Genomic DNA, 14,373 nt, shown 5'->3' with positions numbered 1-14,373 from the left:
TCCTGGAGAACCCAAGAACTAAAGGAGTGGCAAAAGGTACAATTCTGCTAAAGATGTATGGCTCCCAGGCAATAAACACAAATACTATGTCCGTCAGTCAGGGACATTTTTTGGGAACATTTAAGACACTTTTTAAAACCCGTAGGTTTATGATCTTTTGATTCTTTAGACATACTGTCACAAAAACAATCACAAAAGGTATACGTAGAGAATGACAGGAAGAAAGGACAAGGTCCTCTAACAAACAGGCCTAGCCCTGCTCAAGAAACACTGCACACAAGGAAAAAAACAACAGAGGACTAGGTCCTCTAATTTAAACGGGCCTAGCTCTGCTCAAGAAACAACACACAAGGAAGAGCAAAACAGAGGACTAGGTCCTCTAACTTAAATGGGCCTAGTCCTGGTGAGGAAACAACACACTAGAGAGAAGGCAATCGAGGACTAGGTCCTCTAACTTAAACGGGCCTAGCCTTAAACAGAGGAGTAGGAAAAAGCCTGCGGAAGTGACGGCCAACAATTTGCAACAACAATTTGCAATAAATTCAGCAAACACACTAACTAGATTAGTACTAGATAACAAGTGTTAAGCTATTAATTTTAAACTACTATTACAGTCAAACACAGGCTAGAATAGGTCCTAACTAAAACACAGACCTACGCCTAAGAGAAAAAAATTTGCAAAAACTACCACACAGAAAGACGGGATACCACTAAGAAAGAAAAGGGCCTGCGGAAGTGACGGCCAACAAATTTGCAACAACAATTTGCAATAATTCAAAACAAACATGCTAACTAAATTACTGCTAGATAACTTTTAGTTATGTACTCACCATAACTTCAGATGTTTGGGATCCATCTCGCCTACATTCTAACTGATGGGTTCGGAGCCGATCCTCGGCTCCGACTCGGCACGCTTATGCCAAAGAGCAAAGTCTCTTATTGGCTGAGCTTACTATATCCCAGGATGCACCACTACCAGTCCCCCAGATCTAGTTTGTCCGCATACATGCACACACGCATGCACTGCTTATATAACATTGACAGATGATACAAGATAAAAACAGTAGAACCCAAACCGTTCAATCTCTTCTGATCTCCAAGGCAGGGGGAAGGAGGGTGGGTATTAGGAATGTAGGCGAGATGGATCCCAAACATCTGAAGTTATGGTGAGTACATAACTAAAAGATGTTATGTGATCCTATCTCGCCTACATTCTGACTGATGGGACAGCGTCCCTAGCACCTAAATCCTGGGTGGCTCACTGGAAAACACTCCTGAGTACTGTGGAACCAAATGATGCTCGTCCTTTAGATGCCACATCCAATTTATAGTGGGAAATGAAAGTGTGCGGGTTGGACCAAGTAGCCGCACAAATTTCAGAAATAGCGAGCTTGGAATGGAATGCAATAGAGGTAGCCATAGCTCTTGTAGAGTGAGCTTTGACAGATGTTGTAAGTTGCTTATTTGAAGAGGAATAAGCTTGAGTTATGCAATCTCTGATCCATTTGGCAATAGTAGCTTTAGTGATGGTTTTACCCAGTTTATTATCTGAAAAGGACACAAACAATTGATCTGTTTTCCGAATTTGCTGAGTCCTATCTAGATAGAAGCGTAATTGCCTGTGAACATCCAACGTATGGAAGGTATATTCCGCTTTGTTTGAAAATTTTGGAAAGAAAACTGGTAGCTCTAAAGATTGTTGGAGACAGAGATTAGAGCAAACTTTTGGGACAAAAGATGGATTAGGTCTAAGTGATACTCTATCCTTGTGAAAAATCAAGTACGGTGGTTTGATAGATAGGGCTTGAAGTTCTGAAACTCTTCTTGCAGAGGTAATTGCAATTAAGAAGGCAGTTTTCCAAGACAGAAATTTCAACTCACATGTAGCAGCTGGTTCAAAGGGGGAAGATGTTAAGGCACGAAGTACCAAATCAAGATCCCACGGAGGCGCAGGATGAAAAACTGGGGTCTTAAAAGCACAGCACCTTTCATGAAAGTTTTACATAATCTGCTGCTCATCAACGGTGGGTCTATGGATTCGTGAAATTTGGAGATAGCTGCTAGTTGGACTTTAATAGTAGAGACTGAAGATCCTTGATTAAACAAGGATGTTAAAAATTTCAAGACCTCTGGTATCGGGGCAGTAATAGGGTCTAAGCCTCTGAGTTGAGCCCAGATAGCAAACCTCTTCCACTTACTGTGATACAATTTCTTAGTGGTGGGTTTGTGGGCTGAAGATAAAATGTGAATAACTTCCGGGTCCAAGGTGTGATTTCTGACTAAAGTCGGAAGTGGAGGAGCCAAGCTGTTAATTTCAAAGTGTGAAGGGACTGGTGCTGTTGTCCCGACTGATGAACCAGAAGGTCCGGAGTTAGATCCAAGAACCAAGGACCGTCCAGAGTATATTTCTGTAGGTAGGGGAACCATACCTGACGAGGCCAATGGAGCAATTAGAATCATTGTGGACCCCAATTGGGAAGCTTTCTGGATGACTTTGGGGAGGAGTGGAATCGGAGGAAAGCATAAAGCAGTCCTGTTGGCCAAGGTTGGACTAGAGCATCCGTAGCTGCCTCCCTTGACGGGGTCAAGGAAAAGAACCTTTTGCACTTCGTGTTTTGTGGTGTTGCAAACAGGTCGCAGCACAGAATCCCCCATCTTTTGAAAATCTGAGCTGCTACTGTTTCGTTCAGAGACCACTCGTGAGGAGAGAGAATAGTCCTGCTCAGTCTGTCTGCCAATACATTGGATTTTCCTGGAATGTGGGTCGCTACCAGGAAGCGCTTGGTAGCCACTGCCCATTCCCACACCCTCATGGCCTCTCTGCAAAGGGGGTAAGATCTGGTCCCTCCTTGTTTGTTTAGATACCAGACCACCGACATGTTGTCTGAGTGGATGGCGATAATGCCTTGAGGGAGAAACTTGTGGAGGGCTTAGGGACAGAAGTACAACCCTCATTTCCAACACATTGATATGGAGAAATGTTTCGTTTGGAAGCCAAGAACCCTGAACTGACCTGCCCAGACAATACCCCCCCCCCACCCAGTCTGGGAGGCATCCGTTGTCAAGGTGGCCACCGGAGGGGGTATAACAAAAGGTCTTCCCTGATTCAGATTGGATGGCAGAAGCAACCAGCGGAGGTCCCGTTTGCACGTTTCTGTAATCAGTATGTGATGATTGAGGGGGAGATCCTGAAAAGACCATTGTGTCGATAACTGCCACTGAAGAATCCTCATGTGCAATCTTGCCAGAGGAACTAGGAGAACCGTGGCAGACATTGAACCTAAAAGTTGCAGGACCATCCTGGCTGGGGCTTTGGATCTTAGAAGCAGGGCTCGTACTTGATCTTGTAATGTTTGTATCCTTTCGGTAGGAAGGAAGATTCGCATTAATTTTGAGTCTATCTCTGCTCCTATGAATCTTATGCGCTGAGAAGGCAGCAAGACAGACTTTGACCAGTTGAATGTAATTCCCAGGAAGCACCCAGGAGATGGTGGCTTGTAGGTTCTCTAGTAGTAGATGCCTGGTGGTGGCAGTCAGGAGCCAGTCGTCCAGATAGGGAAACACTTGGAATCCGAGACTCCTCAGGTGAGCAGTCACTACTGCCAAACACTTGGTGAACACCCTGGGGCTGTGGTGAGACCAAAGGGCAGTGCACAAAATTGGAAATGACTGTCTCCCAGGCTGAAGCGCAGATACCTCCTGGACGCCTGATGTATCGGTATGTGATAATAGGCGTCCTTGAGATCTATGGAGCACATCCAAACATCTTTCTCCAACAATGGGAGAATGGATTGTAAAGTGACCATTGAATTTGGACTTCATGACGGACTGGTTTAGTTTGCTGAGATCCAAAATGGGTCTCAGGTCCCCTGTCTTTTGGCACTAAAAGAACCTTGAGTAATTTCCGGATCCGATCTGGTCTGTGGGGACGGTTGGATGACTCCTTTTTCTAGCAGCTTTGAAGCTTCTACGGTTGCAATTTCCCTTTGACTGGGTGGTGGGTCCGGGATTTTTGGACGGTGGGGGTGAGTGTGTGAAGGGAATGGTGTAACCTCCGGCAATAATCCGAAGCACCCATCTGTCCTGAGTAATAGACTCCCAGGCTTTTAGGTGCTTGGCAACGGCACCCGACTGGCTCCGGAGCAGCACAGCCGGGCAATCCCTCATGGAGTGTGGGAGGCTGAAGAGCCACGAAAGGACTCGCGGTCTCCAGTGTTGCGGGGCCTCTGCCGCCTCTGGGACGCGTCTCCCAGAAAAATTTCCCGTCCTCTGCCTCTGGAAGGGAATCTTCCTGCTGTTGAGGAAAGAATTTCTGTGATTTGCGGAACCACATCTTCCCTCCTCTTTTAGCCTTGGGATAACGCCGAAGGGAGTGGAATAACGTGCTCCTACGGCAGATAAAGTCTTTCCCTCCTGCTCACAGCGGGTAAGAGTGTCTTTACCTTGGGTCCAAACAAAGAGGACCCATCAAAGGGAGCGTCGGCAAAGGAAGACTTGAAGGCCTCCGCGAAATGACACAAACGGAGCCAGGCTTGTCTCCGGAGAGCCACGCCTGTGCCTGCCGCTCTGCCCGCCCCTTCGGCCGCATATGAAATGAGCCTCATGGACGAGTTAGAAATCGAGGTAAGGATAGCCAACTGAGAGCTAACCGACTGGGCTAGCTGCTCAGGTAGGTTACCTGAGAGGGAGTCTGAGAGCTCCTTGACCAGATCCCTCTGTAGTCTGGTGAAATGTGCCAAATAATTCAAGGACCTCAGAGTAAAGGCCGCTGAAGACAGGGTGCGCTTCCCGTACCGGTCCATGCTCCTAGACTCCTTATTAGGAGGATGGACAGACATTGAAGCCTCTGCCACGTCCTGCTGGGTAGCAGATGCCACCACCATGGCATCTACAGCCACGCCTTTCGTTAAGAACTCCTTCTCGGGTGGGGCAGACAAAAATTTGTTAGGGCGAGAAGGCACTGGTTCCACAGTATCTGGATGTTCCCACGCCCTCCGACAAACCAAATCCAGGAGCTCGTCGGGCGGAGACACCCAGGAGGCGGAGGGCTGAGCCCCGAAGGCCTTGAGGAACACCGACTCATCAGCGGAGGGGGGTTTGGAATTCCAGCCGCCTCGTTGCTTGAGGATCTCTAGAATGTCTGCAAATGAGACATCATCCGAGGACGACTTTGGGGACCCCCCCTCCGCATCATCAAGATCAGTGTCCGATGTAAGAGACTCATCGGGGGAGTCCACGTGCTTCCTCTTGCACGATCTCTTCCTTGGGGGCTCCTCCGAAGACAACTCCGAAAGACCCTCAGAAGGAGGGGAACCCCCAGTGGGGGTAACCTCAGGCCCCGGGGCTCTGCTGCCTAGAGACAGGGGAACTGCCAAAGACCCAGTCTCCATGCCCAGGGAAGGTGCCGGTAAAGCCGTAGAGATGGCCGAAGAAGACTTGGCCAATGCACTCCTCATAGCTCTGAAGGCCGGACCCCCAGAATCCTGGGAGGGTCCAGTCTCCGGAGCCATGATAGCAGACGGAAGTCCCGCGGCTGAAGCACCGAGAGGGAGGCCTGGAACCGACAGCATTGGTCCCGAAACGTCACCCCCGGGTCCGGCCGAAGAAGTCCGCGTGCTAAACTCGGACCCGAAGGCCGGGGCTGGAGTAAGGGTCGGAGCCGACCCTAGGATCTCCACTGGCTCCATCAGCACCTGCTCCGACGGAGCCGAAGCGGTCGGAGGAGGAATGGCAATGGAATGGGCTATCGGCTCCGAAGCCAATTGGGTCGGAGCCGAAACAAATTTCTGAAAGACTGGGGACTGGAAAAGTCTTTGGAGCACCCTGTCTATGTCCGAATCTGACATCCTTGATGACCTGGAAGAGACCGAATGGGTCCGAGTAGGCCTCTCCAACGGCTCCAAGGGACTAGGGGACCGGCTCGAATCGACTCGACAATTATCGGCGCGAAGGAATGTCCAAACCAATTTCCATCGGTGCGAAGAGGGCTTCGCGCCGAGGAGGAAGTGTCTGGCGGACAACCTTCATCGGCTCCGAGATCAGTGGAGCCGATGAAGGTGACCCGCCTCGATGCCCCAGACGTCGGCTCGAACCCAGAGGAGTCGAGGCTGGAGGCATCGAGGCAGACCGTTCGCCCTCGGCTCCAAAGTCCTGGAGCCGAAGGAGAAGCCTGCCTATGTTTTTGGCGGTCGGTTCCGACGGACTGGTCGGAGCCGACGCCTTTTCTTTAGCAGGAGAAGGAGAGGAAGCTAATGCCTCTTCAAATGAGGGTTTAATAAGGCCTTTTAAAATAAGTTTATTTTTCCTCTCTTGGAGGACCCTCGAGGAAAACGCGTGACACACACTACAGGACTCCTGCAAATGTTTGGCGCCCAAACAGTACACACAGAGAGAGTGGTCATCTGTAATAGACATTTTGAAGCTGCACTTAGTGCACTTCTTAAAACCTGAAGGCCTAGGAGCCTGAGACATTATGGCAACCAATCAAGTGTAACAGCCAAAAACAAAACACACTAACTATCAAAGAGAAAAAACTTTTCTCTCTTTTTTTTTTTTTTTTTTTTAACCAAGAACTGTCACAAAGAAGAAAAACTATAAAGGATTCAAGAACCCTTAAATAACAACGGAACTTAAGACAAAGTGACTGACAGGGGAAGGCCCTTCAACTGAAAGGGAACCTCTAGTCAGAAAAAAAGGCGCAATCACCACACAAATACTTCACAAAAATATCCAGTCATACACAAAAAGAAGAAATAGCCGTTAAAACAGCTTTTTGTTGAAATTCTAGGAAATCCCTGACAGGAAAGTAAGTGAAAAACACTACTTAGCTCAGCCAGCTCGAGACCACGTCTTTGCTTGATAGCGGCAAACGAGATCTGGGGGACTGGTAGTGGTGCATCCTGGGATATAGTAAGCTCAGCCAATAAGAGACTTCGCTCTTTGGCATAAGCGTGCCGAGTCGGAGCCGAGGATCGGCTCCGAACCCATCAGTCAGAATGTAGGCGAGATAGGATCACATAACATCAATTGTTAAGCTATTAATACTAAATTACTATTATAGTCAAAAAAGATCACTATAGAAAAAGGACAGTTGTGTACACTTACCATAAATGTAGATGTCCGAGTGTATTCACTGTTGCAGTCATCACATTTGGGGTTATCTGTTTGCAGTAGCCCTCAGTCGGCCTGATTAACAAAGTCTTGGGTCCTGCATCGGTTGCTGTCCCTTCTTCCGTGACGTCAGGTCGTCAGGGGTATAAAACATGCAGCCAATGCCATTACATCAGTTTTTCTTGCCCCAGATGTCAGGCGCCCCCTAATGGGAAGCAATTAAATCTACAAATTAACAAGGATATACCTCCAACAAGAAAGCAAATACACTAAAAAGCTTTTGAGCATAGTAAAGGAGAGTAGAGGTATAGCCAAAAGACGTAAGGGGGCTGGAGGGAGGGTAACCAGGACTGCAACAGGGAATACACTCTAATGTCTACATTTACGGTAAGTGTACACAACTGTACTATGTTCTTCGTGTTTCACTGTTGCAGTCATCACATTTGGGTAGATTCCCAAAGCTAAGGATGGGAGGAGGAATTTAGCTATAAGGCCCTGCAAGACTGCAGTGGCAAAGCCAGCTCTGGATTTAGAGAAAATTGGCAGATGGTAATGCTTGCTGAAAGTATGTACAGAACTCCAGGTATCAGCTTCTAGAATGTCCCTGATAGGGACGCCTCTGAGAAAGGCTGCAGAGGTAGATACAGCCCTGGTTGAGTGGGTCTGATCCCCTGTGGGATAGATTTTCCATGGTGTTTGTAGCAGAAATGAATGCAATGGCCTATCCATTTGGAAATGGTTTGCTTTGAAATAGCCTTCCCCTCTGCCCCTGTAGCAAATGCTACCAGCAGCTGTTCAGATTTCCTTTGAGGTTTAGTCCTGCCCAAGTAGAATCCAAGTTGTCTGTGCACATCTATGGAGTGCAGTAGCCGTTGGCAAATGAATGGACTGATTAAGGGCCACACCGGATACCAATTTGGGCCTGAAGGAGGGATTGGTCCTGAGGGACACCCTGTCCACATGAAAGATGATGAAAGGCTCCACTGCCATAAGGGCCTGTAATTCAGATACCCTTCTTGCTGAAGTGATTGCTAAAAGGAAAGCTGTTTTCCAAGAAAGGAATTTTAAGTCTGCAGTAGCAGCTGGCTCGAAAGGAGGAAGAGTGAGTTTCTCCAATACAAAGTTAAGGTCCCAGGCTTGAGTTGGAGCTCTCCTGGGTGGTCGTAAATTTTTGGCCCCAATGAGGAACTGCTTGAGCAGTAGATGAGAGAAGAGGCGAGGTTCTGTGTTATAATGAGCTGAAATGGCTGAGGCGTGAATTGTGATGGAGGAGAAAGACAGGCCCTTGTGATGCATCTCAGTTAAGTATTGTAAAATCTGAGGTAAACTGGGCACAGCTGTGATCATCCCTTGAGATTGGTTCTAGGCACATAATCTTTTCCATTTTTCAGCATAAGATTTTCTAGTACTAGGCCTCGTTGCCTCTAAAATGATATCCATCACTGGTTTACTGAGGGATGGTAAAGGAGAAATTATGCAATTAGCCAGGCTGCTAGGTTCAGTGTGTGAAGCTAAGGGTGCAGAATCTGATTCTCCTGCTGAGACAGTAGGGTAGGAGTCTGAGGCAGGTGCCATGGGGCCAACAGTGACACACTGAGCAAGAGGGGGTACCAGTGTTGGTGCAGTCAGTCTGGTGCAAGCAAAATTGCCCTTGGTTTGTCTTGTTTGATCTTTAGTAGTACTTTGGAGAGCAGAGGCAGAGGAGGAAAGGCATAAACTGATGGGTTTTTCCAGCTGAAGGACAGAGCATCCACTTTCCAAGCTTGTTTGTGGGGTGTCCTTGTGCAAAATTTGTCCAATTGATAGTTCTGGGGGGAGGCAAACAGGTCTATATCTGGGCTCCCCCGTTTGCTTCTCAACATGTTGAAAATCCTTGGTTCCAGTTCCCACTTGTGTGGGTCCATGAGATTTTCTGCTTAGTTCGTCTGCCAGTGTGTTTAGTTTTCCTGGCAGGAATTCAGCTTGTAGATGCACTTGGTAGCTCAGGGCTGTGTTCCGCAATGCCATGGCTAGTCTGCAGAGGGGGTAAGAATGTGTACCTCCCTGCTTGTTTATGTACCACATAACAGTGGTGTTGTCCGTCTTTACCATTAATTGTCCTGGAAGAATGTGGTCCTTGAAGGCTGTCAGAGCATGCTGTACAGCTAACATTTCTTTTTGATTGATATGCAAGTGCATTTGACTTGGGTTCCATTTGCCCTGAATGCACTTCTCTGCCAGGTGAGCCCCCCAAGCATAATCTGATGCATCTGTTGTTAGGGTTTGGGTGGCAGGTGGTGGTGTGAAAGGTAGTCCCTTGTTTTGGTGGCAGGCCTCTTCCCACCAAAGAAACTCTAGGCGTAGGCAAGGTATGATAGGAATCATTGCTTCTAGATCCTGAGAATGTTGACACCATAGGCTTTTTAGATACCATTGTAGTTTCTTCATATGCAATCTTGCATATGGAATCAGAAAAATGCAGGAGGCCATGAACCCCAAGGCTTGTAGTATTTGCCTTGCAGATAGTAGGGTTTTTGTGGCCACTTGTTTGAAGTAGATTGTCAAATGAATTTGTTTCTCTGGCGTGAGAAATGCCATCTGGGAAGTTGTATTCAAGCTTGCTCCCAGGAATATGATTTGTTGACAGGGTACCAGGTATGATTTATTTTCATTTATGGTGTAACCCAGACAAGTTAGCACCCTTTGTACAAAGGCCAGATGATTCAAAAGTATGTTCTGGCTTTCTGCCTGAATTAAACAATCGTCCAGGTATGGGTATATTTGAATATTTCTTTACCTGCAAAATGCGATGACTGGGGCTAAGCACTTTGTGAATACCCTGGGTGCAGTAGATAAGCCAAAGGGCAGTGCAGAGAACTGGTAGTGATTCTAGCCTGCTTTGAATGATAGGTAGTTTGCAAGATTCCCTGATTGGGATGTGCAGGTATGCTTCCTTTAAATTGAGTGTTACCATCCAGGCATCTTTTCCTAGCATAGGGAGCAATTGGTGAAGAGTCAGCATCTTGAATTTTGGAATCACCAAAAAGGTGTTTAGAGTAGACAGGTCCAGAATAGGACGCCAAGAATTGTCTTTTCTGGGTACCAGGAAAAGTCTTTAGTAGAAACCTTGCCCTTTTTCCTCTTCTGGTACACTTTGAATAGTCTTTATGTTTAAAAGAAAGAGTATTTACTTTTGAGCCTCTGCCCACTGATTTGGGGGTAGATCTGGACAACCTTCTGGCGTTGGTAATGTGTGGAAGTGAAATCTGTATCCTTGGGACACTATATTTAAAACCCACTTGTCCTGGGTAATGAGTTCCCAGTTTTTGGCCTGCAGACCAATCTTTCCCCCTAAAGGAGCATTCAGTTGAGAGGTGCTTAGAAATTTTAAAATCAAGTCATTGAGACAGTTTTCCATAGGGGGGAATCTTACTGCTCCCAGGTTTGGAAGCGGAAGCCCCCCCACTGCTTAGTCTTGTGCTTACCCTGGGACTGAAACCTGAGATTTCTGCTCTGTCTGGGTTTGGATTGAGAAGGCCTGGAAGGAGCCAGAAAGGACCAATTCATAGAGGGCCAATGCCTACTAAATCTTGGAGGCTGAACTTGTAAGAAATCTTTAACAGTTTTCGAATCAGAAAAATCCTGGCTTTCCCAGTGGAAATGTTCCCATAGAGTGTGCAAGGTTTCACCAAAAGAAAAATCCTCTGGAGGGGAAGCAGAGGGAATAGAGCCCTCTGCATCAGAATCCTCATAAGTAGATAAAGGTAAATCAAGATCATCAGAAGAATCAGAAAAATCAGAATCCTGGTCAGAAGATTCATAAACAATTTCAGTCCTAGGTCTCTTAGAAGAGGGAGGTTGGCTTCCCATGATTAAAGTTATAAGATCTTCAGCCATTCTTAGCATTTGTTTTTTTTTAGGCATAGAGGCCTGAGCATTGGTTTTCTAGGCATGGTTTGAGATTTAGGCCTTAAAGAAGAAGGAGGCGTTGGTTTAATATGTAAGTCCATAGGCCTGAATACACCCTCAGAAGCTGGTGCCTGCACAGCAGCTCCGGACCCATCCAAAGTAGAGACATCCGCAGGTTCCACAACTGAAGCATCTCGTGGCATACCGGACTCTAAATGGGTCTCAGTAGAGGCCTGCGAATCAGAAGTAGCGGGTATCAGGGGCTGCGAAAGCGCCTCACTGAGTACCGGCGAACTGGTGACTGGCTTAGGAGAAGCGTCGTCGGCAGCTTTGGATCTAGGTGGCCTGTCTCCATCTTTATCCTTGCATTTTTTCAGAATTCCGGTAGTCATGGCTTACCAACGACATTTCTGGATAATTGAACCGAGAACCAAAATATTTAGAGGCGAAAATATACCGACGACGGATAGTGTGTTGATTAAATAATGCACAAAACCAACAGCAAGGTATGTTGTGGTCAGGGCCTAGGCAAGGAATACAGTACGAATGAAAATCTTTGTGAGGTATTTGCTTTCCACAAGAAATGCAATTATTAACTTTTACTGACATCGGAAAGGAGCAAGAAAAAGTTTCTCCAACGGGGTTACTTAGCTTTAGTTGAAGACTGGTTCTGAAACTCCAAAACGAAAATTTCAGGAGTCGGCCGACCGGCACTTGCGAACTGCTTCTGCTTCTGGCACTGCATAGCAAGAAAGACTGGTGTAATGGCGTCGGCTGCATGTTTTATACCCCTGACGACCTGATGTCATGGAAGAAGGGACAGCAACCGACGCAGGACCCAAGACTTTGTTAATCAGGCCGACTGAGGGCTACTGCAAGCAGATAACCCCAAATGTGATGACTGGAACAGTGAAACACAAAGAACATCTGAATAATGAAAAAATTCCAACTTAGCCACGTCCAAGAAAGAGAGTGCACTATGGGATACCTACCTTGCCACAAGCCAACTGAGAGACTTCGAGCTTTGTAATCGGCCAAGTCAGAGAGAAGGATTTTCTCCGAAACCATATTTAAGAATGAAGGTGAGATAGGACTACAAAACATCATATGTTTCCCATTCCACCTGTTTCTCCCTAATTTGGGGACTCATTGTTCTATCATGCTGTGACATTATCGGAGTTGGACTTTCTACACTAAATCCTTCACTTCGCACGTAACACAGAACTTCAGTTCATATTTAACTTCTCCATTACTAATCCTCTTTTCTATGTTCCCCCTTTGTTTTCTTATTTTTTATGTTGTGATATTTTCCATATTTGGATGCCTTTGCCTGTATTTCTCTTTAAATATCAAACACCAAAGCCAAAGAACCAACCATTGTTAAACCAACCTCAAAACAGCACACTAAGGAAAATAACTGCAGGTAACACACTGGTGGGGTGCGAAGCCTTCTGACCATCCCAAATTTAATATACCAGTTATGAAGTTGTACCATCTAGGCAGAGAGTAATACTAAAGGAGAGCTGTCTCATGCAGCAATACTTTCCCTATGCTCCAAATAAACTCCATTAAAAAAGCAGTACTTTTATACTGTGTACCTTTTTAAATCAGCAATGCAGCAGTCCTGGAATTTCACTGTTCTGTGACTTTGTAGTACACTGGTTCTAGTAATCCTTTCCAAAATGCATTAGTAATTTGCTTAAAGAAATGAACTCTCCAATATAACAGTTTGATATATTTCAGTAATGTTAGACAAAGATTACCACTGTAGAATAAATACATTAACTTACTTGGGTCAAGTCGGAGGGACTGCCGAGCTGGGTACCACTGAGGATCTACAAAGAATACAGAAAAAAAAACATTAAAAACTAAACATAGCAAAGCATAACCTATGGCAGAAGTGGGACAAAACAATTAATAAAAAACGAAGGCAACTCCCAGCAAAAAGACCAATAACCAGAAAAACAGCAGCTCTGGGAATAAAACGAAAGGAGTTGACTGTATCAGTCCATTTGGTGTACGAAGTCAAGCATAAACACAGATCCAAAACCAGGATATGTAAATCACATAAACGCCTTTTATTCTACCAGTACGTTTTCGTCCTTCCACACAAAGTGACTTCATCAGATGTAACAAAAAACACACTCCCTTAACATCCATTTATATACCTATTTACATTAATTACTTAATTAAAACCATCATTTATTCAAATAAATTAGTTTAAAAACAACCTATCAGATCTCAACATTCATGAATATTTAATCAGAAGCTTTCTTCTAACCTAAAAGTCATACAAAACTATTAATGCCCTTTCACAAAAACATATTACAACCAAGAATAGATTATATAGACATTATCAAAAGTCATGTTTGTTGTAGAACAATTCTATAATAGTAATAAAAACATTTCTAAATAAAATTATGATGTTTTATTATAAAAAAATTAAAAATAGAGTTAATCATTCAAAATGAAAGGTATGCAAATGTTCATATTTCATAAAAATATGTGTTAATAAAATTATTACTTTAAATATTATACTTCATAATTTTGCTGATCTTAATTTCAGTAGTGGCATGATGGAAATAAATTCATTTAGGCCAGGGTGATTGGTGGCGTTTAAATTTAATTGCCACCAAAGTTCTCGAAATTCAATTCTCTCTTCCCATGGCCCTCCTCTACCATCTATTTTAACCTGTTCTAGCACTATGAAAAGAAATTTAGCATCAATACAAGTAATTGAGTGTTTATAAAGTGCGCTAGTGTCTTTCTTAATAGAGATGTCATAATAGTGCTCGTAAATCCTCCTTTTTAGCTTTCTTTCTGTTTTGCCTATATAGAAGGATTTACAAACTATGCACCAAGCCAAGTAAACTAGTCCTTTAGACTCACAATTGTGGTATTCATTGCTACCTAGCCACTTATTCCTGCTTTCCAAGTAGAATTTTTCTACATTCATAATATACTGGCATTGGTTGCACCTACCACATTTGTAGGTCCCAAACTTATTCCTATTAGGTTTATTAGGTTTATTTTCCAGAAGTAATCTTAAGTTCCTGGAATTTTTGAATGTTATTTTTTGTGAACCTCTAGGTATTTTTCAATGTCTGTAATGGACGTAGAATGTTCCCATTCCTTAAGAAACTTTTCTTTATTATATTGTTAAGTCCGTTATACTCTAATATTAAAGTTTTCTCAAAACCAGTAACATTATTTTCCTTTTTTGTAAATTTAGTTCTTTCTAAGTGGGTAGTATTTATAATAGGTTTAAATCTATCACTTCTACCGTTAACTACTTCTTCCCTTATTTCCCTAATAAGTTTATGGGGGTATCCCCTTTCCAGAAACATAGTTTCTAACAAGTTGCACTCCTTCTCA

The 14,373-nt window shown here is 44.7% G+C and overlaps 1 protein-coding gene across 1 annotated transcript in view; it reads right to left on the bottom strand.

Annotated features, from left to right (window-relative positions):
- TECR (trans-2,3-enoyl-CoA reductase) overlaps positions 1-14,373 on the bottom strand; it is a 722,978-nt gene that overhangs the window by 470,260 nt on the left and 238,345 nt on the right. Inside the window, exon 3 of the mRNA XM_044084549.1 lies at positions 12,789-12,833. Within this exon, the coding sequence (XP_043940484.1) occupies positions 12,789-12,833 (45 nt within the window). The remainder of the gene's footprint in view (positions 1-12,788; positions 12,834-14,373) is intronic.

The sequence above is a fragment of the Protopterus annectens genome, chromosome 9.part0 (assembly GCF_019279795.1).
Source record: "Protopterus annectens isolate FY-2018-M chromosome 9.part0, PAN1.0, whole genome shotgun sequence".
Taxonomy (NCBI): Eukaryota; Metazoa; Chordata; order Ceratodontiformes; family Protopteridae; genus Protopterus; species Protopterus annectens.
This window is presented reverse-complemented; position numbering and strand designations above follow the sequence as displayed.